At 38.8% G+C, this 22,928-nt stretch overlaps 4 protein-coding genes across 4 annotated transcripts; 3 read left to right on the top strand and 1 right to left on the bottom strand.

Annotated features, from left to right (window-relative positions):
- Window positions 1-4,020: 4,020 nt before the first annotated feature.
- Window positions 4,021-5,304, bottom strand: LOC124634294 (vegetative cell wall protein gp1-like). Its single transcript, XM_047169813.1, has 3 exons — window positions 4,840-5,304; window positions 4,446-4,751; window positions 4,021-4,068 (listed from the first exon to the last, which is right to left on the bottom strand). Exons 1-3 carry the CDS (start codon window positions 5,179-5,181, stop codon window positions 4,021-4,023), a joined length of 696 nt encoding a protein of 231 aa, XP_047025769.1. The 5' UTR covers window positions 5,182-5,304.
- Window positions 5,305-9,272: 3,968 nt separating this feature from the next.
- On the top strand, window positions 9,273-9,959 carry LOC124635076 (small proline-rich protein 2H-like). The gene is made up of 2 exons (XM_047170867.1): window positions 9,273-9,506; window positions 9,689-9,959. Exons 1-2 carry the CDS (start codon window positions 9,273-9,275, stop codon window positions 9,881-9,883), a joined length of 429 nt encoding a protein of 142 aa, XP_047026823.1. The 3' UTR covers window positions 9,884-9,959.
- Window positions 9,960-11,517: 1,558 nt separating this feature from the next.
- LOC124632709 (sperm mitochondrial-associated cysteine-rich protein-like) lies at window positions 11,518-13,201 on the top strand. Its single transcript, XM_047167660.1, has 3 exons — window positions 11,518-11,653; window positions 11,761-11,982; window positions 12,680-13,201. Exons 2-3 carry the CDS (start codon window positions 11,804-11,806, stop codon window positions 12,873-12,875), a joined length of 375 nt encoding a protein of 124 aa, XP_047023616.1. The 5' UTR covers window positions 11,518-11,653; window positions 11,761-11,803; the 3' UTR covers window positions 12,876-13,201.
- A 321-nt stretch (window positions 13,202-13,522) lies between these two features.
- LOC124630398 lies at window positions 13,523-22,612 on the top strand. The gene is made up of 6 exons (XM_047164280.1): window positions 13,523-13,747; window positions 17,728-17,767; window positions 18,246-18,649; window positions 18,731-18,939; window positions 19,014-19,212; window positions 19,796-22,612. The coding sequence occupies exons 1-6, from the start codon at window positions 13,708-13,710 to the stop codon at window positions 20,005-20,007; spliced, it is 1,104 nt and encodes a 367-aa protein (XP_047020236.1). The 5' UTR covers window positions 13,523-13,707; the 3' UTR covers window positions 20,008-22,612.
- Window positions 22,613-22,928: the final 316 nt, after the last annotated feature.

Below are 22,928 nucleotides of genomic sequence, written 5' to 3'. Positions count from 1 at the left end.
GGCATGGTGTTGAACAATCAGGACAAGAAAGTGCGGTATCAGCTCATCAATTTTGAACGGCCTGTGTGTACCTATATAGTTACTTTTTTCGAAACTTAGTAAGGGGAAAATAATGAAAATTCTTGATATTTTTAGTATCGTCTAGCTAGCAGCTTCTTCCTTATATTTTGTTTAGGTCTGTGTCTTCGAAAAACACTGCGAAAGCATGTAGACTTCATCTAATATAAAACAGATATCGTCTTAAAATGCGAACGATGTGCGTGTTAGTTGTTTTATACACGCAGGAACAAGCCTAGATATGAGACTATATTTTAATCCGTTATGTTTATCTGGCCTCACGTTTCTTTCACCACTCTTCAGTTGTAAAGACTAGATAGATAATAGACTAAACCGTTAACTTGCAGGTAAAATCGCACTATCCGACATGTTCTCCATCCTACAATAGTTGCTGCTAATCTGGTAAATAATTTTAATGACTACTTTCTATAAACTATAAAGTCTGAAATCACCAACCCGCATTGAGCAAGCGTGGTGATTAATGCTCAATCCTTCTCCATGTGAGAGGAGGCCTGTGCCCAGCAGTGGGACGATAAAAAGGCTGTAACAGACTACTTTCTAATGCTTAACAAAACTAATCATAGATACGGACAATTAAGATTTACCTCATTTATGACGGCCTATTTAGTGAAAAAGAAAGTATAGTTTCTGACATATAAAAGAAAAACTGCGCATTTTGAAAAGAGAACTGTCATATTTATTGGAAGGGTTTGACATCAATCATTCAGTGACAGTTTTTCAATTCGTCATAATTTTGGGTGAGCAAAATTTATCCGAGTGGAAGTTTTTAATAAATAATTAAAATATATACAAATAAATCCACAAAAATGTGTGATCGAATGGGTGTTATCGGTCAATTGCAGACAGTAATGTCGGCAATTCAGTAAGTTTGACAAATTCTTGTCTACATTTTGCTTCGCGCTCTACAGTTCAGGCAACTCGAGTATAGTTTTCACAGGAAATACTTTCCAAATATCTATGCACTTGAAATATTTCTGTTTCAGAGGTTGCGGCGGCTGCCGACCGCACTGCTGCCGACCCTGCCGGCCGTGCTGTGGCAGCGGCTCCCTCGTCACAGTATACAGTCAAGTAGCACATATCCAGTGACGGGCCACCGCGCTCGCGATCACTTACTAAGTCACATACCTATCTTTGCTTGTAATCCTCAATGAATCGACCATCGCTAAATAGAACTCCTTGTGGCATCTTTCTCATCTGTGCCTGTATTCCATAATTCCATCTATAATTCATTAATTAAAAGTTTCGGGATTAGACCACAATCAAATCCCAATAATTTGGGATCCTTTTCAAACAAAATTTCGCCTTGCATATCAATTATCAAAATCTTTTCTCGCGAAGGTCTTCTCAGGTTTTCAAAATAGAAATTTTCTTCGGAGTGCGTCAATACTATTTAGTAAGTAGTAACAATAGTTTTTTTTTTTACAGATGCCGTGTTAGCGGTGGGCCAGCCGCCAAGACCAGTTGCAGCATTCGACAAAGCGGTTATAGAAATTGGTCATCATTGAAACTGAGGCAGGCTAAAGAAGGAATTTAATAAGTTAATTTGTCTGGTAAAAGTTCTGTACCGTCACGTGGTTTAATTAACTGGTTGTTATTATGTAAAAGTGTCAATAAAAATTGTTATATTTAATTTGTTTATATTTACGGGTATAATACCTATACATATGTTATACGCCCTCTTCGGACTTTTTGTAGGAGAGATCAATCCTACCGATTTTTGTAGGGCTATCTATGATATTCTGAGATATGATATGATCACACACGAGGGCGAGATGCAAGGTATGGCACACCGAATCCCGCAGTGCCGCGCGTGATTTTGAATGGGCGTGACGTGTGTGCAGGACCACCACAGAGAACGGCGAATATGAGAGCCGCCGTGCGTGAATCTACAAAACGCACCGACGCGCGTGAGTGCGCTAAAACCCGCACGATGATGCAGATCTGCACTCCCGCAGGAACGCGCGTAGGTGCGTCGACACGCAATATGCGGGGCAGGCAGTGTAAAAATCGCATTATCCAGTCTGCTCGTGCGTGTGGACCAGGAAAGCATGCGCATTCGTGCCATTGCAGGCGGGACAGCATGATACAATACCTACATTACGGGAAGGTTGTGAGCCTATTTTATAGCTTTTTTTAATGTCGTATGAGACCCGCAGCGCCAGGGTGCGTGAAGCAATGGACGGGACGAATAGCATATCTAATGTCTTTGTGCATGCTAATAAAAAAAGGCCCAAATCTTATTAAAGTCAAATGTCCGTAGAATACCGATTGGCCGTCATCTGTATCATTTTGGTGCTTATTTATATAGAGAGGCTTCTCAATTCGCCGCACTCACGCGACAGCCAAATGCGACGGTCGCTTGAACCCGAAGAGCTCACACGCCGAATGTGGTATCAGCCTAAACGCTATAAGAATAGCTCAGCTCCAAGAACTCATCCAGCATCATCATCAGCTCCAAGAACATGAAATGACAGCTTTACACCATCCAACCGCGTTAAGCGCAGTTAACCATTGCTGTTAATCGAGCATGTACATCGTACACGTACATAAATATAATTTGGTATTAACGAATAAAAAAACATCAGGAAATAAATAATTTACAAAGAAATGTCTTCCAGTATACCATGTGAAAGGAAAAGAGGAATATAAGGAATAACTTCCACTTTTTTGCAGTAATGCTCTAATCTATTAAGTTATTCTAAAATTCACAGATCTGAAGGAAGGTAAGTAACGCTAAGAAAGCACAAAAATTTACCACTTTACCCTACTCTTCTCCGTCAATTCTCGCCATAAATACCGTAGTGGGAAGGTGCCTTTACACCTTTCAGCCGACTAGATTTGTTTGAAAAATCTATTAGTCACCCAAAAATCTGGTAGGCCTGGAGAGGTTTATAAATAGGTGCACGCATTCCAGTCGCGGCTTTCATTCGAGTTACCGAGCCATATTAGTAACAAAATTTTAAAGTAAAAAAATCAAAATGACGGGTTGTTGTCCTGCTCCTCCTAACTATTGTTGCCCTGTTCCTCCGTCTCCGAACTGCGCACCGATGTATCCATTGAAGTGTCCTCCGAATGGTCCGCCTGCACCGAGATGTTACGCCGTAAACCCGTGCATCAACATTTACAGTTGCAACACACAAATTATGTAACCTTAAGTGAAGAAAACCGAAATACAATTTTGTGAAAATAGTGTTGTGAAACTCAATAAAATCAACTATGTTACCGTGTTGGAGTTTTAATCTTTTTGTCCTTCAAGTAAGTCCAAGATTTTGGTATCTCTATAAAATACCTGAACGGCTGAAACTGAATAGCCACGAGACGATGTGGTTTTCGGAAATGGTTTAGTAAATTACGATCATAAAATTGAAAAAAAAGATGGCAATTTTCTAGGAAACTAATAAATCTACTTACACTAAGTGCGTACTAAGTATATTAAATAGGTACTAGACAAAATATAGCCTATATTACACGGGAATAGTCCAGTTATTTAACAGCGATAGAATTTTTCAAATCGGTCCAGAAGTTTGGAGCTTTTATGGTATAAAAACTGCATTAGGAGTTGATAGGCTGCTAATGTCCCGTTTTTACCTAGGAAACCCCTTAGTAAACCGAAAGCCAAATTGTTATGAAAGTGGACTGTACTAACTTTTCTCTATATTGTAAAATTTAAGATAACTGTCGAAGGTTTTGAAACATGTTAAAAATATCTCAACTAAAGATCAAAGATTAGAAATATCTGTACTATAGCGGTTTGGTTTATTTGGTGATCATTTTATTATCATAATCTTATTTAAGACCAGGAGTGCGTTTATACGATTTAAAAAGCCATGTTTCAATAAAATCACTTTTATTTCAAAACAATCACCAACATCACTACTAAAATTTATTTCGTCACAAATCATGGCACATGATACAATACAGAAATTAAAAAAATAACTTTCGCTACCGTAGAGGAACTGGGACTGGATACCAACAACAAGCTTGTGGGCCCTGAAATGAACAAAAGAGAATATTTACTTTTCAGCATTTGATTTTATTATTTCTTAGAAAAAAACCGGCCAAGTGCGAGTCGGACTCGCGCACGAAAGGTTCCGTACCATCGGACCAACGGACAAAAAAATCACGTTTGTTGTATGGGAGCCCCCCTAAATATTTATTTTATTCTAGTTTTCAGTATTTTTTGTTATAGCGGCAACAATAATACATAATCTGTAAAAATTTCAACTCTCTAACTATCATGGTTCATGAGGTACAGCCTGGTGACAAACAGACGGATGGACGGACAAAGGAGCAAAAACAATAGGGTCCCGTTTTACCCATTGGGTACGGAACCCTAAAAAGTACAAGTAATATGGAAGTTTTCTTACCTGTCTCACATAATTTTCAACTTTATACCGTATGTTAGGGGAGGTCCTCGTGAAACACTCGCCAGGCAATCCAGTCTTCCTAGTGTGGAACACACTGTCATGAACTATTAATGGCCGTCGTCGTGTTACCGGGTCAAGTTCGCAGTGTGGGCAGCAACTACGGCATACCGGCAAGCATGGGTAGGGGCAAGGAGGCGCCCGGGGGCAAATAGGTCGTTGTTTGGGTAAAATAGGAGGAGGGCACTGGGGATTACAGCAGGGTAACACCGGCTGATAGCATGGTGTTGGCTCTGGGCACGGACAGACCTGGAAATATATGAAAAGATTTGTAAAATGTATGTTACTGTACTAACCAATAATTTGAACGTTACGTATACTGTGGAAAAACCAATACCGGTGGCGGATCGCATGGCGGAGGTGGGGGACAGCAGGGAAGCACAGGTGGACAACAGACTGGTGGAGGTGGAGGAGGCGGGCACGGCTCAGGAGGCGGGCACCTACGAGGTCTACACGGTGGCAAAATCGGCACTATAGGTGGCACGCAGTCAGGAATCACGGGGGCTGGACACTGCCGGAACACTGGGCAGCATTTACACGGCGGACACGGCGTACAAGGCACTGGCGGCGGACAGCACGGCTGGCAACATGGGCACGGCGGGGGACACGAGTAACAACAAGGACCCGTACCACACGGTAATATTGGTGGACAGGTCGGGCAGAAAGTACATGCGCACATTTTTTCAGATTTTATAAACCTAATTCTATTTTATATTACTCAATAATTTTTATTTTTTTGTAGTTTTTTTTATTTTAGTTCATTTTTAGGAAATTATATAAAAATATATTTTTGATATAGATATACTTTTTATGTCAAGATAATAATGTAGTGTTTGTATCGTCAATCAATCATTCCATCTTCTGCCAGCCAGCCCCTTTCAACAGAAAAAGATTAGAGCATTGGCGCTAGAATCGCTGGTGGCCCTTTCCCAATATTCTATACCTGGACGCAAACATTCGGTTTCCGGATTCGGTTCCAGATCAGGAATTCCGAATCGGGATTCCGTGACAGTATCGCAGATATCCGGTTTTTTCAATTCGGAATTTACATGACCAATACGTATAGAGTAACTAAACATCTAACTAAAGCACGCCGTCATGGACGATGACGAATTTGATTGCAATTGCACTTTTACTGGCGCTGAACAAGAAAAGAGGAAGCCTCGTTACTACACAAAGATTGACTGAAAGTCAGTTCTATGTTACCCAGAACATTTTTTTAGGTATTAAAGAATGTCTATTAAATTCTTTGATGAACTTTATAAAGGCAAGAGAAAATAAAAAACATAATACTCACATGAGACTGTGTTTGAAATGTTTGAATACAGAACAAAAATTCACCACATCATTGGGGTATGTATTTATTTAAAATCAATTACTTATAATTAATAAACTCTGTGTAATTTTTTTTTTAAGGAACTGGCCGACCCCTGGATATCGCAGGGTATCCGAGTCGGCAGTAAAATACTCACTAACCTTCGCTTTGCAGATGATATTGTCCTATTCGCACCGTCGGCAGAACAGCTGCAACAGATGCTCCAAGAGCTGAGCTCCGCCAGCCTCAAAGTCGGGCTTGTGATGAACCGGTCAAAGATTAAAGTAATGACTAATAGCGCGAAACGTAGGGTCGAGGTAGATGGGCAAGAGATACAACATGTCGACGAATACATCTACTTGGGCCAGTTAGTGTCCTTCGAAAACAGGCAAGACAAGGAAATCGATCGACGGATCGAAAACGCCTGGAAGAGCTACTGGTCCATGAAGTCGCTTATGAAGGGTGAGCTCCCTTTATCGCTGAAGCGAAAACTAGTCGACATGTGTATTCTGCCCATCCTAACCTACGGCGCTCAGACTTGGTCTTTGACCGAATCTCAGAAGTCCAGGCTAAAAATATGCCAAAGAAGCATGGAGTGTAGCCTGCTCAACATACGGCTTAGCGACCGGATACGCAACACCATTATCCGGTCCAAGACGGGCATACTCGATGTGGGCAATAAGTCTGCAAAGTTGAAGTGGGATTGGGCGGGTCACATCTGCCGAATGCACCCGGACAAGTGGGCCAATATAACCACAAAGTGGATCCCGGAGGATGGAAGGCGACCGAGAGGGAGACCAAGGAAACGCTGGAGGGAAGACTTGGACAGCTTCCTCTCGGACTGGCCTCAAGCAGCGAGGGATAAAGAAAAGTGGAAGGCTTTGGGGGAGGCCTTTGCCCAGCAGTGGGACAGCACAGGCAAATAAAAAAATAAAAAAAAATAATTATTCCCTCTCGGGAATCTTCACACTGTAAAATTAAAAACTGTGAATCTTGACTATCTTCAACAGCAGTTTCTTGTATATAGATAGTTCGGGGTAGTTGGAAGATGCAAGATTTGCAATGGAGCGGATAACAATTTTAGGCTGAGAGGTACTCTCACTGTTGACAGGTTGCTGGAAAGATGAATAAAAATAACTTGATGAGGTGAACTTTGCGGTACATATATCTTTCGTTGCATACTCGGAATGAAAGCTGGTGAATTGTCATTGTACGACGATGGTTCATTTCCCATAGTGACATTTTTTACCAGTTCGAGCATGCCCAGTTGAAAATTATTTTTTGTTGAAGATTCATTTTTTTCATGTAGCTTCTGAAACTTAGTAAAAAGTTTGCATCGTCGTCTTCGTCAGTACCTATTGCTTACCTTTGCAGTTGCTTTCGGCCTCTATTGCAATATATTTGATATAAGAGATGGAACATATTTTTTTCTATTCTCATTAAGTGCAGGTTTATTTGTTACCAGTGGTGGTGGTGGTGATCATGACTCCAAAGGATTAAGTCTATCTTTTTGAATTTCTGTATCTTAATTTTGGTCTTCATTTTCGTCTTAGGTAGCATGTATTTCCTTTGGGTAATATGTCTTAGAATCCCTTTTACTAAAAATAGGTGTAAGAAAATAAAGTAAGTCACTAAAAATGTTTGGCCTTTTTGGCGGCACTGCCGCTGGGAATATTTTTGTTTCTTTAAACTTCTTTTCGGTAGAAAAGTAAATACCTACTATCTTTTTCCCATTTCTGGCAACGGGTTTGAATTTTTAAGAATTAAAGGGCGATTTTATAGTGGGAAGCCGAACTATTTCTGCGCTTGTTCAAAAAACCTGTAAAGCTATTTAGAAAGTATACCAAACCGCAGAAATGAAGCCACCATCATCAGAAGAACGTTGGATTGAAATTGTGAAACCATTCTATAAAAATAAAAACTTTCCAAACTGTGTAGGTGCAGCAGATGGGAGGCATATTTGTTTGATATCTCCCCAATATAGTGGGTCTGCATTTCACAACTACAAAAAATTACTACTCAATTGCATTGATGGCAGTAGTCGATTCCGACTACCGGTTCATAGCTATAGATGTGGGAGCCTTTGGCAGAGACAGTGACAGCAATATTTTTAACTATTGGGTTTTTGGTAAAAGATAAAATGAAAATCGTCTTAATTTGCCCGAACGGAACCCAAATCTCTGCCAGGAACTAATGGACCACTTCTATCGTATATATTTCTAGGAGATGAAGCTTTTCCATTAAATAATAATTTTTGAAACCTTATCCAAAGTTTAATCTCAATAATCAACATCGAATTTTTAAAAATAGACTGACTCGATCTCGACGTATTGTAGAATGCGCTTTCGGCATTCTTTCAAACAAATGGAGGATATTTCATACTAGTTAGTTTGACCATACCACCAGATTTTGCTGTTCGACTAACAAAAACAGCAGGTGTATTGCATAATTTTATACGCAGAAAAGGTGGTTATATAACTTTACTGGTACGTTGACTCATTATTTCGAGGATTTTCCATTTTATTCTTCAGGACAATCCACAAACAGAGGTCGAACAATAAGAGATAATTTCGCTGAAAACGTCATGACGGGCGGCGTCAGGAAAATTGTCATATCTATACAGTGATAAAATTATCAACCCAGTTTGATTTAACTATAAAACCAATAAATATTATGTACTTACATTTGTTTGTTATGTCTGGGTAATTTTCCCAGTTACTAAAAACATTTTTACTAATCTGCTCCCAAGCCAAATCCTTTACGTCTCTGTTATGGTAGCCTGGATTATTCAAATCCCATTTACATAGATTTTTTTCTATGTTTATTATTTTTTCTACTTCGCACATTTTTATCCAAACAAACAAAAAATCAAAGTAAATAGCGTAAAGGCAAGGTGAATTTCCATAAATGACAAACGAAAGTGGTTCTGATTGTGATTCGGAGAGTGGTGATTTTTTCCGTGCGCTCGCATAGTCAGAACAAGCAAGTCAGTCAGACAAACAGTCAGGTGCGATAGCTTCAAGCTCTCTGCACGGTGAACTGCAGAGTTCTATCATGGACGCACTTACACGAACCACTTGAACAGTTGGAACTGATTCGGGCGGCCGACAGCTTGAAGCTGTCACCCCTCATTGTTTCAAGAGGTTTGTGTATTGAAAGCCCTAGTCTCACGGAATCCCGAAGCAGGATTCCTGATCGGAAAACTCCGGAAATCCAATGTGTGCGTCCAGGCTAGTACGGAAACAGAATGCAGCTGAGCTAACCTTGAAGCTGAATTTTAGTTAAAACTTTTTATAGTGCACAAAGTTTTAGTTTTTCTCATCGTTTTTCTAAAGAAAAGAATAAAAAATTTCACCCACAACTGTCATAAAATCAAAAATTTTATGAACATCAAAATTGTTTTGTATTAAATATTAAATATTTTATAATATAAACATAAAAAGTGAAAAATCGTAATGAGTGCTCCGTTCTACAGCTATGATCCTTGCGTGTGCACGGGGCAGCCGTGCGGTGCATGCTACCCCTACACCACGAAGCCTTGCGCTGCGTCGTGTAACGACCTGAGGCCGTGCTCGGTGTGTCCAGGGGGTGGGTGCTCGCCGTGCCCGGCTCCAGTGCGGCCCTGCCCCACCCCCTGTCCACCATGCCCGGTCCTTCCGTGTCTGCCACCTTGTCCACCATGCGATAAGGTACTTTCTTTTCTATTCTATTTATTGCACATCTGTCACAAACAACCTTGAATTCTGATTTTAGTCAAATTATTCCATTTGGCTTCACAGTTATGATTCTTGGCACTCTGACAAAATGTTTACTTTTATACTTTTCAATGTTATTTCTAGTCTAGACTTCAACAATTTAATTTTGTTTGTAGCCTATGACGCCGGTGCCAAAGCCTGTGCCTCTTTGTGAGACAGTAGCGATTCCGTGCTGTCGGCCAAACCGGTGCAAGCCGTGTCCTTGCTACTGCTGCACCGAGCCCGGGATATGCTGCCCCAAGAGGTGCAGCTATCCAGGAGTGCCTGTTTGCGGCTGTGGCTGCTGTGGACCATGCATGCCCGTTTGGTAGTGGAGTACTAAAAAAAAATATTTTGTTCTGTGTGTGTGTCTTTATAATACAGTTATGTTTTTGGAATACTTGCCAATTTATTGTTTTTATTTTTGGAAATTGCTATAATTAAGAATCACATCAACGGATATCCATAAAGGCTACTATACTATGGGAGACTTAAGCCTGAAACTTCGTTAAGCGTTAAGGTATACTCTATTAAACAAAAAAAGACCTCGGCCCAGGAGTCTTTTATAATCGGTAAACATCTATTTAAAATAAGAAAGATCCCGACGAAGTGAAAACCTCCTACTTTTTTTGCGAAGTCGTTTAGTTATTAGATACTAGATTCTACCAGTGGTTTCATCTGCATCCCGAACCATATAAAAACTAACGCTATACCTAACCTTCCCAAATAAATAGGCTATCTAACACTGAAATAATTTTTCAAATCGGACCAGTAGTCCCTAAGATAAACAAACTGTGCAGCTTTATAATATTAGTACTTAGAGATGAGTCAAATTATGTTGTGTTTCTACTACGGTGCCGTAGTAATTCATAGCTAGCGAGATAAATCCTTGAAACCTGAGTTTCGGGTTGCGTCTTGTAGAAGGCTAGTATAGATTCTTCTTCTTCTTTCGTGTCGATGACATGTCTTATAGTGAGACTACACTTTGTCAGCCCAATATGCCGCCACAGCGAGAGCACGGCCGGTTGCGCTCATGAGCTCCTGCCGCGATCAAGTTTCAGGGCACAGTGGGCATGCGATGAGGTGGGACATGGTCTGCATAGCAGCCCCGCACTCGCACCCAAGGTCCGCCCCGCCCGTGAAACCCCACCTGGACTTATTTATTGTTTTTGCTTCGGCCGACCTGCGTTCGGAGTCTGTTTAGAGACTGCCAAACTCTTCTCGGGAGATCGTGTCCAGGAGGGAGACTTTCCAAGAGCGGGACAAACGGAGTGGGCAGTGAACTCCTCGACCGCCAGAGTTCCCGTCTGGCTAGAGAGGCCTCACCATCGACAGGAGCTAGTGTAGATGACTAAGCTAAGACACTTTTTTCGCCATTCAGTGATGATATGACTGACTGGCACAAAATATGAATAAGTTACAGAGAAAAATATGTTCTGCATTCGAACCACTTTGACATTCATTAATGTCATAACATCATTTCTATGAAAATCATCTAAATTACTAAAAATTATAAAAATAACGAAACCTTCAAAAAATTGGAAAATTTTATAACAATAAACCACAAAAAACTATCAGTAAGTATTTGCTACTTATTTATGGGTATGTATTTAGAACAGCATTAGGTACTAGTTTCAGTCAGGAGTTTCTCCAGCGACCCGCGGGAACTACTCTGAGCATCCGGAAAAAAGTTGCAGAAGAATGTGGCTTTCCCGAAAAATGGGCTATCTAACACAGTTTTTTTTTCAAATCTATTTACTTGAGCGCGTTAGCGTGTTCCTGCAAATAAACAAAGCTTTATAATAGTACAGAATTTAAGATTTGAACATAGCCTGAGCCGACATTGTCCTTAACCACAATACCCCACAGCAGATCTATCAATGACGTCATCCTATAAATGGCGCCACTGCAATCCGTTTCTGTTTCTCAATATACTTACCCAGATACAGACAGATAAGTATACTTCTGCGTAACAGTACGTTTGTTAAAACACTTATCTGTGTAGATGTGTCCTATCTAGATATCAGTACGCTGAAACTACTGACCGTATTTAATTTTTCATATTTCATGTTTCTTCGCAAATTCAAATATTATATCATTTGGTAAGAAAGTTCATTATGGTAGTACTTACGGTACCTATAAGAATTCCATCCGAATTAATTAAAGTAAATGTTCTTTTAGCTTTCTAACAAGACACCTTTATTGGCAGATAATCTAGCAAAGCAAACTAGACAGGGTTACGGTTCACAAGTATGTCAGTGTTGCCCCGCGGGTACGAATGCTGCCGTGCTCCTCCGAGGTACGGCTGTGTTCGCGGAGAGTACAGCATCTACTACAAGAGGCCACGGTGCGGCCAGCCCAGGCCACAGCCCTTCCAGCGAGAGTGCGCCTGCTACTACTGGGGATGTCCTAGCAACGCACCATGTGAGAGGTAAAATACGATACTTCCTTTTGTTTAATAGGCTCTTCTTCTTTATCTGTTCAATTTCCATTTACATCCTGCCGAAATAATTATTAGTCTTAGAAACTTTGCTTTTCGTACAAAATATGTTAACCTATGCTATTTTTACAAACTCAGCAAACTAAACTCTGAATTGAACACAGTCATTCAGGTAAAGGTGAGCCAGTTAACCCATTGAAACTCTTAAATAGACCGTCATAGATTAACAGGCCTGTAAAATCTTAAAACGGGTCGTAAAGAACATTCAGTACTAGGTACATACAGCAATATTGTTATAGCCCGTTTAAGATTAGTTAAATAGGTTGTTTGTTATTTAGACACATGATGAATGGGTTCAAATAAAACTGATTGCTACGAACACGTATGATAATGTTCTGTTATGCTTGCGTATGTAAATCTTAGGATTTGAATTGATTAATTTCTTCGCTTGGATCTAGACGATACTTATGTAAAGACAGAAATAGTATAGATAGACGAATCTGATGTGGAAAACTACGACCAATACCGAGCAAGCACTGTTGCACATGGAAATTTCAACAAAATGCTTCTGCCTTAGTATCATGTGTCAAAACTCTGCCACCAGACCAAAGTCTGTCAAAAGTTTGAAAGAATCATTGGGGGTTAAAGTGAAATTGCGATCCATTATTTGGTTGTCGTTCTTTCCCAGGCCGTGCTGTTACGACTACCCTTGCAAGGCTCACTGTTTCAACCACGGTGCGTGCACGAGGCCCAGCGGCCGGTACGCGCGCACTGTCTGGTACCCCGGCGAGTGCTGCCCCGTCGTGCCGCCCTGCCAGGCCTTCACGTGCCCCAACCCGCCCTACCATCCCTGCTGCTACCACACTTGCAACAAACACGTCTAATGTCTAAATAATAAATCAACCTCGGAAGGTTTTTAAAACAAGCAACTGTTGGATTAGCAGTCAGAGGTTCTCTAAACAAAATTCGGGAGCAAGGAGGCCTCCATTATAGGAAGACCTTGTTTTAATGCCTGAGAGTGTTATTTTTTTGCAAGCTGTAGAACTTGCAAAAGCAGTCGTTCCCAAGTCCTTGATTTAAAGCTCTCCCGAAAGCTTCAAATTCAAGGAATACTCAATGTTTTTCGTAAGTTCGTGGAAATGCAGTCCTGATGTCGTACTTGTGAATCGTAAACTGTGTTGTCCAAAATAAATGAGATACATAGCATTTAGAGTTTATTTTTATTTTTGTACTAAATCAAAACCATTTTATGTTCCCATGATTTTTATGTACCTACTCTATTATTTCATAAATAGGATCTAACTTTTTCAACGACGATAATTGTTAAATCAGTGCAATTATAACATTTTCAGATGCTAATAAATGGTAGATGCTAATTTACGGGTAATTGGTTGTTTCGTCTGAATAAAAGTATCAGTGACATTGGTATCAATTCACGAGTATGCAGAATATAATGATATATGATGTAGGTACTTAGAAACCTGTTTATAAACTTCTAATGCTATTCTGGCATGCGTCTCATTCCTCCCACGTCTTCGCACCACGCTGAGCTTCCGACACTAGTGGTTTTCGCGCGCTTTTCGCGAACACTTGCCTTTGTCGGTTTAGGCTACGGCGTACGCCGATAGTTTCAGTGACTTCAGATCAAGCGCGTTCTTGTGACTTTTTTTTCAATAAAGTGATTTTCTACTCTTTAATACGAATGTTTGCTTCAAGATGTCAGTTGTGTTTATTCTTCTAATTTTTAATATTATTGGTAAGTTTTACATTTTAATAGACAAAATATTACAAAAGAAAATACCTCTAGTTTTCTTTGGTATAAGATAGACAAGTTATTGCACAACATTATAATATTTCTTCATCAATAACATTTTTTAGGACAACCCGAAATTCATTTAGTACCTAATCAATTCACAGTCACATTATCACCCGCTCATTATAATAGGGAAGTCCCGGTTGCCGTTAGGTACTTCGATGCTATATAATTATATCTAACTGTATTAATCAAAACAAACATTAATAAAAATAAGTCTCCGCCTCAATAACAAACGTCAAGTTCTTAAAGGCCAAAATACGGTGTTTGTTGCTTTAATAAATTGTTAAAAGATCTATATTTGATGAGCACAATGCATCTCTTTGTTTATAAACACTAGTCATGATCATAAATATATCAGAGCCTCAGAGTATATATCATTTAATGCGTCACCAAATATATCGAATAAACGGTCATATTTATCATGAAAAATGACTGAAGTATTTTTTGAAAACAGGTTTAAATGCTTTTTCTTCTAAGAAATTATAAAACGGCCGAATTCTTGCTACTACAAAATAATAATGTCTAGACAAAATTTCATATGAGATAACGTCATCTGTCTCTTCTGGTCAAGTTCAGGGAGAAACTGATTCATTTAGAAGCGTACTCATTTATCACGGCAGATTGTAATGTAGGTCGACATTATGTGCATAATGTCATTGACAAACATTTTTTGTGTTCCTACTTTGATAAAATAAGGCAAATGCGAAGTGCACTCTATTCAGCTACAAGCAGATACTTACCATGTAGGTATTTACGTCGTTAATTAAAGTAGCAGGGCTTAATAATATCATCCTGCTTCGTGCACCCGGAAAGCTTTTAAATAGCCCTTCTCGGTAAATAAGCTATCCAAGACAAAAACATTTTTTGGTGTTGAACTTCAGCTTCGAATAAATTGAAGACTGGGCAAGGGCTTCGCAATTACTCACCTATAGATCTCTTGGATCTTTAAGATTGATCAAGCTAGACAATGACTTCTATCTAGTTAACAAGATGTAAAAAATAATACGCAAACTAACTAAACACGTTCATAAAAGTATAATACCTACCAAATATCTTGTTTAACAAAACAAAGCGGACAACTCGGGACTGTTTATAAAAACATTAAGTATAAAAACATTACCTAAGTAGTAAATACAAAGCTTTCACTAAATTGACACCAGCATGGTTCATAAATATCAGGTCCAAAACATGGACTATTAAAAAAGTAGTGCAAAATAGTTAACACATCCTTAATTGAGTCATCAAAGAGCATAAGAAACAGCGAGTACTTCCAAATGTAAATACGATACAAAAAATGCAGCCTAATTCGATGACTTGTAAATTCTTTAAGTACTGCTGAACGTTTTTTATAAGTAGCTAACATAAAATTGTATAAGGATACGACATAAGTTGACACTGTTGTTTATCTACGATCAATTAATACAAAGTGCAGAACAAACAACTCTAATAGAATCATACTTTTAGATCATCAACTATTATTTATACATGACATCATTTCAAAGAGAGGTGAAACATCATAAGCATTTATATGACGTTTTAATGTCTAATGAAATGTACTATAGGAATATTTAGCTAGTTATTTGCATGCAACTGCGTCTGTAATTATTTCAATATCTCAATAACTTCCTAATACTTATGTTGTGGTACTAACATTGCCAGCCTCTTATTTGCATATTAGTAGGTATGTGGTTATTCAATTATTTATGGTAATAGTCTATTAATTCGCTATTATAGTTCGGCCATTCAGAGAATGCGTTCCTGACACGTCGCGATTGAACTGACGACGTAACTACATTCATTGATTATTGATATAATAATGTTGTTTTAATGCTCCTCAATTGTTAAAACGGTAAACAACCAGCAAAAATATTTTTATCGTAACTGCAACGCCATTGCAAAGTTACGTCGTCAGTTCAATCGCGACGTGTCAGGAACGCATTCTCTGAATGGCCGAACTATAGAAATCACATTTTTAATGTAATAAAATAATTTGCAATAGTATTTTATGCGGACTTGATTTCGTCCGCCCCGTTACCATAGAGTTTCATATTTAGATAGATAGCACGTTTTTATCCATATGCAGTAAGTTTTTTCGACATGCATGACAACTGCAGCAAATCTACCAAAAACCAAGTCAAAATATTATAGCTACTGTACCTACCAAGAAACATCCATTCTGAATTGCCAAGAAGTCATTGTCTTATTTCAGTAGGGACCTACTCGTACCTAAATGCTTCTCGTCTCGTACAAAACATGTCACGGGCTGAAATATCTTAGCCGTGGCTATTGTAATTAAGAGATTTGCTATTTTGCATAAGAATATTAGGCATTCATACCCCTGCCAAATTTTCAAGAACATCATTCGCTCCTATAGTGAAACAATGCATTTTTTTATAGGTAGGCAGGTGACATTATTGTCATAAAAAAAAAACTCAAAGTTATCAGGGGCAATCTTGGTTATAGTAATTTACTAGAGCTCGTCACTTACGGTAGGTAGGTACTTACGGGAGAATACAAGCTTAGTGCTTATATGAGTGCTCATAAAGCGACAATTTTTGGGTCAATCGCATTTTCACGAGCTACACAAAACTGTCTTTCAGTATTTTTAAGTTCTTCTTTATATCGTTACATGTTCTTGTACAGCAACACATTCCTGAAGAACTGTTTCTTTGCAGTTCCAAATAAAGCAGCTTTTGTCTTGGGATATTTCTAGCGTAAATCAGTAGCTACCTAAATGTCTTTGATAACTAAAATAAATGGCCGTACCTAACGCAGCATGGCGATGTTATTACCGAAATTATCAGATCAGATCTAGAATCGAGTCTTTTGTGAAGTTTGAACCAAAATTTACATCTGTTGCATTGTTGAGTAAGTTCGAATAATTCCGTAACAGGATTGTTCATAGCGTTATTGATAGCGGTCTCTCTATTCTGATGTCAGTAATTTGAACGCAGTACGGGTGGTCAATACGTAATTTATTGCACTCAGGCCACTTACAAAATGTATATTGTCAATGCTTGAAATTGTTTTATAGCCTGATGCACATTTGTGACGTCAATCAAGATTCTCATCGGTTATTCGTTTGTAATTGTCCTGAACTGAAGTCGACCACATATAAACGCAAGATTATTCAAATAAATAAGTTAAACATTTTGTAGCGGTTTCAGCCACGGCCCGACTCCCTTTACCCTTAGCCTTAGCCGAATTCTTATTTTTGCGAAAGAAATCTTCACGAGCATTCTGGTACGCTATACCGCGTGGATCCAGAAATCCAGATTATACCAATGGCCTCACCTAGTCCCATAAATGTAAAATTATAGGCAGGTAACGTTCAACACTAGTTGCACTTTATGGTAAAATCACATAAACTATTGAAATAAAAATTGTCTGGACGTCTAATACGCTGTAAGAAAAAATATAGTTTCGTTTCCACTGTTAGGGAAGTCAGGCCACGTTTAAAAGGTTGATAAAGTCACCTTACATGTCTGAAAGCAATGATGGAATGGTTTATTCCCAGCTCATTCCAGCGGCAAGTCATTCCAGCAACATGTCATGCATAATACTAAACAACAATCAAATATGTATCCACCTGCAAATGCATTGGAATGTGGGACTTTTGCCAGATACTTTATATCTCTTATTGATTTCATAGTTAGTTTATAGAAAACAAAAGAAGTTTATAACCAAATGAAAACAACATTATAAGAGACTAGAACTAGATAGATTTGTGCATCAAGTCATCACGTACCTACAGTATGAGCCACTACCTACTCTCAAAAATATTTAGACTTTCAGAACAGCAACTGTAAAATGCGTCGTATACAATGTATTTAACTTTGAGTGTGTTTTAGTAGTTGTTACACGTGTTTGAATAACATTAAACATACATTGCCCATAACATTTTATTTACTTTTTTCTAGGATCACTGAGAGCCCGCCAGCCGGACATAGACATCAACAGGTTCGTAAATTGACGTAAACTTTTTGGCACTAAGTAAAAGATTGTTTATTACATCAACATTCGAAACTGTTCAAATAAAATTGTTTTTATCTAAAACACTCCTCAAGGTAACCTTTTAGTTCGTACCAGGAAATAAACGCAGTTGTAAATCACTTAACATCAAAACATAGACAAATAAATGCTCAATAAATATGGTATCCACAAAAGCTAACATTAGGGCTCGCTGAAATAGCAAGCATACGTCAATTCTATTCCCATAGCATACCTGACTGCCTAAACAGATTACAAGCTCTAGTTTTCGTGTTGAGAAAACTCAATAGGTTCTTGGTGTAAATATTTAAAATTAGGAGAGAAAACCTTGACGAAACATGTACTTTTTCTTTGCATCTATCATTAGCATTATGGTATATTCATTTGCATTTCACGTGCAAGTGGTAATTGCATGTATCGAAACTTAAATAAATCCTCTTATTTTCAGAATAAAACTTTTACCGAAAGAAGGATTTCACAGTCGACCTACAAATTATCACAACCTACCAGCAAATTATCACAGTCGTCGTTCGATAATAACCGATCACTACCGAAGAAATGATTATGACAATTATAGCAGCCGGTTCACCGAGTTACGGCCGCCGCTGCACATTCGGTACGATGCCCCACCACTTACCGAAGAGAAGACGGGTAAAATATACCAACCAAGAGAAGACCCGCGGCTCTTCTATCAGTCTGATGCATATATTAAAGAAACTAATCGGAAGAACTTGAACAATGAAGTGTCGTCCGTCTACATAGGACGTGGAGTCGTGCGAGCAGGCGAAGTAAGCCGCAGACGATCGCTGCCAATTCGTTTGAGAGATAATGAGTCTAACAACATCAATGAAGGTTATTGTTAATACATTTTACCTAATTACTTTTTATTTCAAGGTCTCGTCGAAATAAAACATTGAAAATATTTTTCTTTAGATATCTGCGTGCGATGCCCCCCTGACAGAACATTAATTACCAGGCCAGGTGCTGATCGTGCCAAGTTACAATATCCTCGGATATTCTCATGTTCGGGAAGGAAAGCTTCGAGGCACGTACGTTTCGTTCACATGTTCGGGCCTAAATTCGGCTCTCTACTGAAAGAGGGCTCCCACATGGTTGTCGGTCGAATCATGCATAAAGACGAAGTGAGTTTATTTTTATAAGTTTTTATCGTTGTTATAATTATTCAATCTTACAACGTTAATGTTGTTCGTTCCAGATTCTCCAAACATGCAAAATGCAGATACATGTCTTGGTACAGACTTGTGTCGTGCCCAAATATTTAGTGCCACATTGCGATGCTGAAAATAAAGCTTGCAACTTTACGTGCCGAGACCCGAAAGCTGAAATGCGAGGACAAAGAACACTGACATGTGGTGACGACATGAAGTGGTCAGGACACTTGCCTGCTTGTAATGGTAAAATCATTAATCATTTTGCGCACTTTGTTTAATTAACAAGATTATGCTACAGCCGCATCAACCAGAGTTAAAAACAAAGGGATAAACTACAACAGCCATCGAGTCATAGTCATAAGAGCAAGGCCGTGGGACATTGAAATGTTCTTTTATCACCATGATTCATAACGCGTGCGTGTACCTACTTCACACATTGCAACAATTATTACGAATGTCCGTATGATACAGACTTATGATAAAGCTTACTAGATAATAAACTATATTGAATATGTAAGCCCACCAAAATGATAATTGTTTATTAAATTACTTTGATTTTAGACATACATTTTCCTTAGATATCTGCCAACAAACAAAATATAGGTAATAGGTTAATATTATAATTTTAAATGTATTAGTTCACAATAAATACCTATTTATATACCGGTAAATCCTATAGATTTCATATTTTACGAGGTACGCATTTGCCAAAATACTGACTTGTTTAAACTTAGGTAGGTATTAGTGGAAAGGAAAGGAATGCGACTTATTGGAACCTACTGTTGATTTTCCACTATTTACAAATATCACTGTGTATTCTCCACAGCTCGTTCGTGGTGTCGCCCTCCGCCTCCCCCCGAGCACGGGAGAGTCAGCTGCAAGGGCGTGACGTCACCAAACGGCTGGGGGCTCAACGAAGGCTCCAGCTGCCGAGTGAGATGCGCTCGCGGATGGAAATGGAGCTCTCGGTCTATGGCCGTGTGTAGGCGCGGCTCTTGGACTTACGATCTAGGATGTCTGCCGAAGCGGACCAAATAATCGTGTACCTAGCCATACTTTTAACTGGAAGAGGGAAATTCTTATATAAGTACTACGGTTATTCTATTTTTTACTTACCTAAGTCAAAATCCGATATGCGGCGTGATCTTATCAATCGCGGTAATAACATACCTCACAGTTTTTTTGATTTTCTTGTTTAACTCTGAAAATAAAGTTGAATTTTCCGCTACCAGTTGAAGCATCACTTAATTGTGATAATTATGTATAAGTAATAATAGTAGATAATAGTATGAATTACTTAGGTAGTTAAGGTACTTTCTTTACGACGTTTGTAATCTTACTCAACAGTTGGTATCGTTGATTGCTGTGTCGAGATCGAAAATGCTGAATGAAAGTGCTGTAAGGTATATTTGCCTAGCATCAGCATCGGAGACAGCCAGTTGATCAGCTGGTTCATACTCTGCATAATGTCTCCGTAAAAACAGATAGTTGTCCAACAGTCATTACTTCTGCCTGTGACTACAGTTGAGTGGTGGGAAAATCCACCGGTAACGGCAACAATTTGGCCATCATTGCCAAAAAGGTGGACAGGAATATTCATAATATGTGGGTTATTCACCAACTGGACACAAGGGACTGGATACACGTGTGTCCAGTTGGTCAAGGCTGATTGAATTTCCTTCATATGGTAGTACCGACATAGTCTATCCTGTCTATCTAGTCTATCCAAAGGCTATCCAGTTGTAGTTCATATTATTGCCGAAACTGAGGACTGACAGCTCCGAGAGAAGAACATAACAGCTCGTCGATGCACATGCATATGTGAGCCACATTGTTACGATTGTTAGAAGCAGCTTCAGAACTGTTTAAAAGGAGATATTCATATTTAAACAGTGCTAAAAACGTCATTGCATTTAAGCTTGAAAAATACTTTTCATGAAATCGAGGCGATTTTCAACCTGACTGTTGTGGCCAGTTGGCGAACATATAAAAGTGATATAATTTAAGTTTTACCAAGTAGAAAGCAATGAAAATCTTGGCGTGTCCAGATGACTAAATAATAAGTGATACTAATTTTGAGTGTCACCAACTGGACACACGTGTGTCCGGTCTCTTGTGTGCAGTTAGTGAATAACCCTAATATGTGACACAAACGATAATATTATCCCGAATCGGGAAACCCGAATACGTTACAGTAGATATATATAATAGATAAGAGAGTCTTGCACAGTTCATTGTATTATCGGATCCCGCCGTAACGAGACCTTCTTAGTACCTACATATATCGTGTGCGTAGATTGGAACATTTGTGTGTAATTGTAAAAATGAAGAACAAATTAATTTTCATCGGAATTATTTGTATGATTGCTACGGCAACATCAACGGATTGTCCCTCAACGAAAATTTCATTCGTGATAAAACAGGGCCAGTGTTATAATTACGAAAGTGGTACCGTTAGTCACAGCACTTCTATTGTGAATGATCCGTACAAGATAAATCTCTTTATGGACAATTTATTACCTTTTTGTGAAACCGACATTTGCGGAGATGGTCGACATCATTTATTTTGTACAACATCCGGGTCTAGCAGCGGTGATTGTATTTCTGGCAATGCAATCGAAAACTTTGAAAGGATATATGCCGGCCGGGTGGACAGCGTGGCTATAAAATACAACGAATTGACGGTTATTCCTGCACTTGTACGTGAACTCATAGATGGATTTACATCTGAAGATCGTTCGATAAAGCTATCTGAGCATCGTGATCACAAGGGTGAAAGCTTGACGATACATACGAAGAAAGGACAATGTATAAATCTACCTACAGAATGGCAGATGCGAGTGTCGTCGTATGGATCGAAAAAACAAGCAAGATTTTATACCGGAGAAAATTGCACTGGTCATTCAGTTGTTGCCTGTCGTGAATTTGCGAACACTGGTTTTTGGGAGGATTTAGACAATTTATGGGGACTGTTATGCTCCACAGATCGTATGAATGACAATACTCGATCATTCAAGTTTGAATAAAAATGAGTGTGTATAATGCATTTTTCTATTAAATTACACATGTACTTTTGTTACACCATATGTAAACCACGTCACTAGGCAGACAAGGAACTCTTGTGCAGCTTAGCTATGTATCAAACAATGCAATAAATACCTAAATCATCATCGAATTAAAGTTGTGGCTCTTGGACTTACAATCTAGTACCCTAGTACGTCTGTCGAAGCGGACCATATAGTTGTGTATCTATCCATACTTAAAACTGGAAGCGGAAAACTAATAGTTTTTTTGATCATCAAAAGTGTTTTTTCGATGTTTTACTTATTTGCCGCGTGATCTTATTGATTGCGGTGATAATATAGCTCAAAGTATTTTTGATGTCCTTGTTTAACTCATCAAAAATATTTTAATGTAAATTTCCCTTTACCAGTTGCAGCATCACTTAATAGTTGTAATTACTTATTATAAGAAACAATAATATAAATTACTTAGGTGTCTCTCCACTGATATTCTGTTCATAAATAGGTAAGTCTCTATAACAAATAAACTTTAATTTAAGAATGATCTGCATGATATCGATAAATAAGTACAATTAACATAACAAAATCTATTTCATATTGCAATAAACATATCCATTGTTCTTGTGTCTTTTCTTCAGTGCTAAGGCATAATATTACCTATCAACCTTAGATGTACCTACTTAAATAAAATACCTACCTCATCATCCTCTTCCTCCGAGCCTTTTTCCCAACTATGTTGGGGTCGGCTTCCAGCCTAACCGGATGTAGCTGAGTACCAGTTCTTTACAAGGAGCGACTGCCCTATCTGACCCCTTCAACCCAGTTACCCGGGCCCCTTGGTTAGACTGGTGTCATACTTACTGGCTTCTGACTACTTACCCGTAACGACTGCCAAGGATGTTCAATGACAGCCGGGACCTACAATTTAACGTGCCA

This window comes from Helicoverpa zea, chromosome 1 (assembly GCF_022581195.2).
Source record: "Helicoverpa zea isolate HzStark_Cry1AcR chromosome 1, ilHelZeax1.1, whole genome shotgun sequence".
Taxonomy (NCBI): Eukaryota; Metazoa; Arthropoda; class Insecta; order Lepidoptera; family Noctuidae; genus Helicoverpa; species Helicoverpa zea.
The sequence above is the reverse complement of the archived record's forward strand: the minus strand, read 5'-3'. Positions and strand labels throughout refer to the sequence as shown.

Bases quoted from the DNA above. Each gene is read 5' to 3' on its own strand.
- LOC124634294 (XM_047169813.1), bottom strand. From the start codon at position 5,181: ATGTGCGCATGTACTTTCTGCCCGACCTGTCCACCAATATTACCGTGT. The intron at 4,752-4,839 runs GTATTGGTTTTT...ATATATTTCCAG, and splicing joins CGCCATGCGATCCGCCACCG to GTCTGTCCGTGCCCAGAGCC. The intron at 4,069-4,445 runs GTAAGAAAACTT...TGTTCATTTCAG, and splicing joins TTGAAAATTATGTGAGACAG to GGCCCACAAGCTTGTTGTTG.
- LOC124635076 (XM_047170867.1), top strand. From the start codon at position 9,273: ATGAGTGCTCCGTTCTACAGCTATGATCCTTGCGTGTGCACGGGGCAG. The intron at 9,507-9,688 runs GTACTTTCTTTT...TTTTGTTTGTAG, and splicing joins CTTGTCCACCATGCGATAAG to CCTATGACGCCGGTGCCAAA.
- LOC124632709 (XM_047167660.1), top strand. From the start codon at position 11,804: ATGTCAGTGTTGCCCCGCGGGTACGAATGCTGCCGTGCTCCTCCGAGG. The intron at 11,983-12,679 runs GTAAAATACGAT...GTTCTTTCCCAG, and splicing joins AGCAACGCACCATGTGAGAG to GCCGTGCTGTTACGACTACC.
- LOC124630398 (XM_047164280.1), top strand. From the start codon at position 13,708: ATGTCAGTTGTGTTTATTCTTCTAATTTTTAATATTATTG. The intron at 18,940-19,013 runs GTGAGTTTATTT...TGTTCGTTCCAG, and splicing joins GAATCATGCATAAAGACGAA to ATTCTCCAAACATGCAAAAT. The intron at 19,213-19,795 runs GTAAAATCATTA...TATTCTCCACAG, and splicing joins ACACTTGCCTGCTTGTAATG to CTCGTTCGTGGTGTCGCCCT.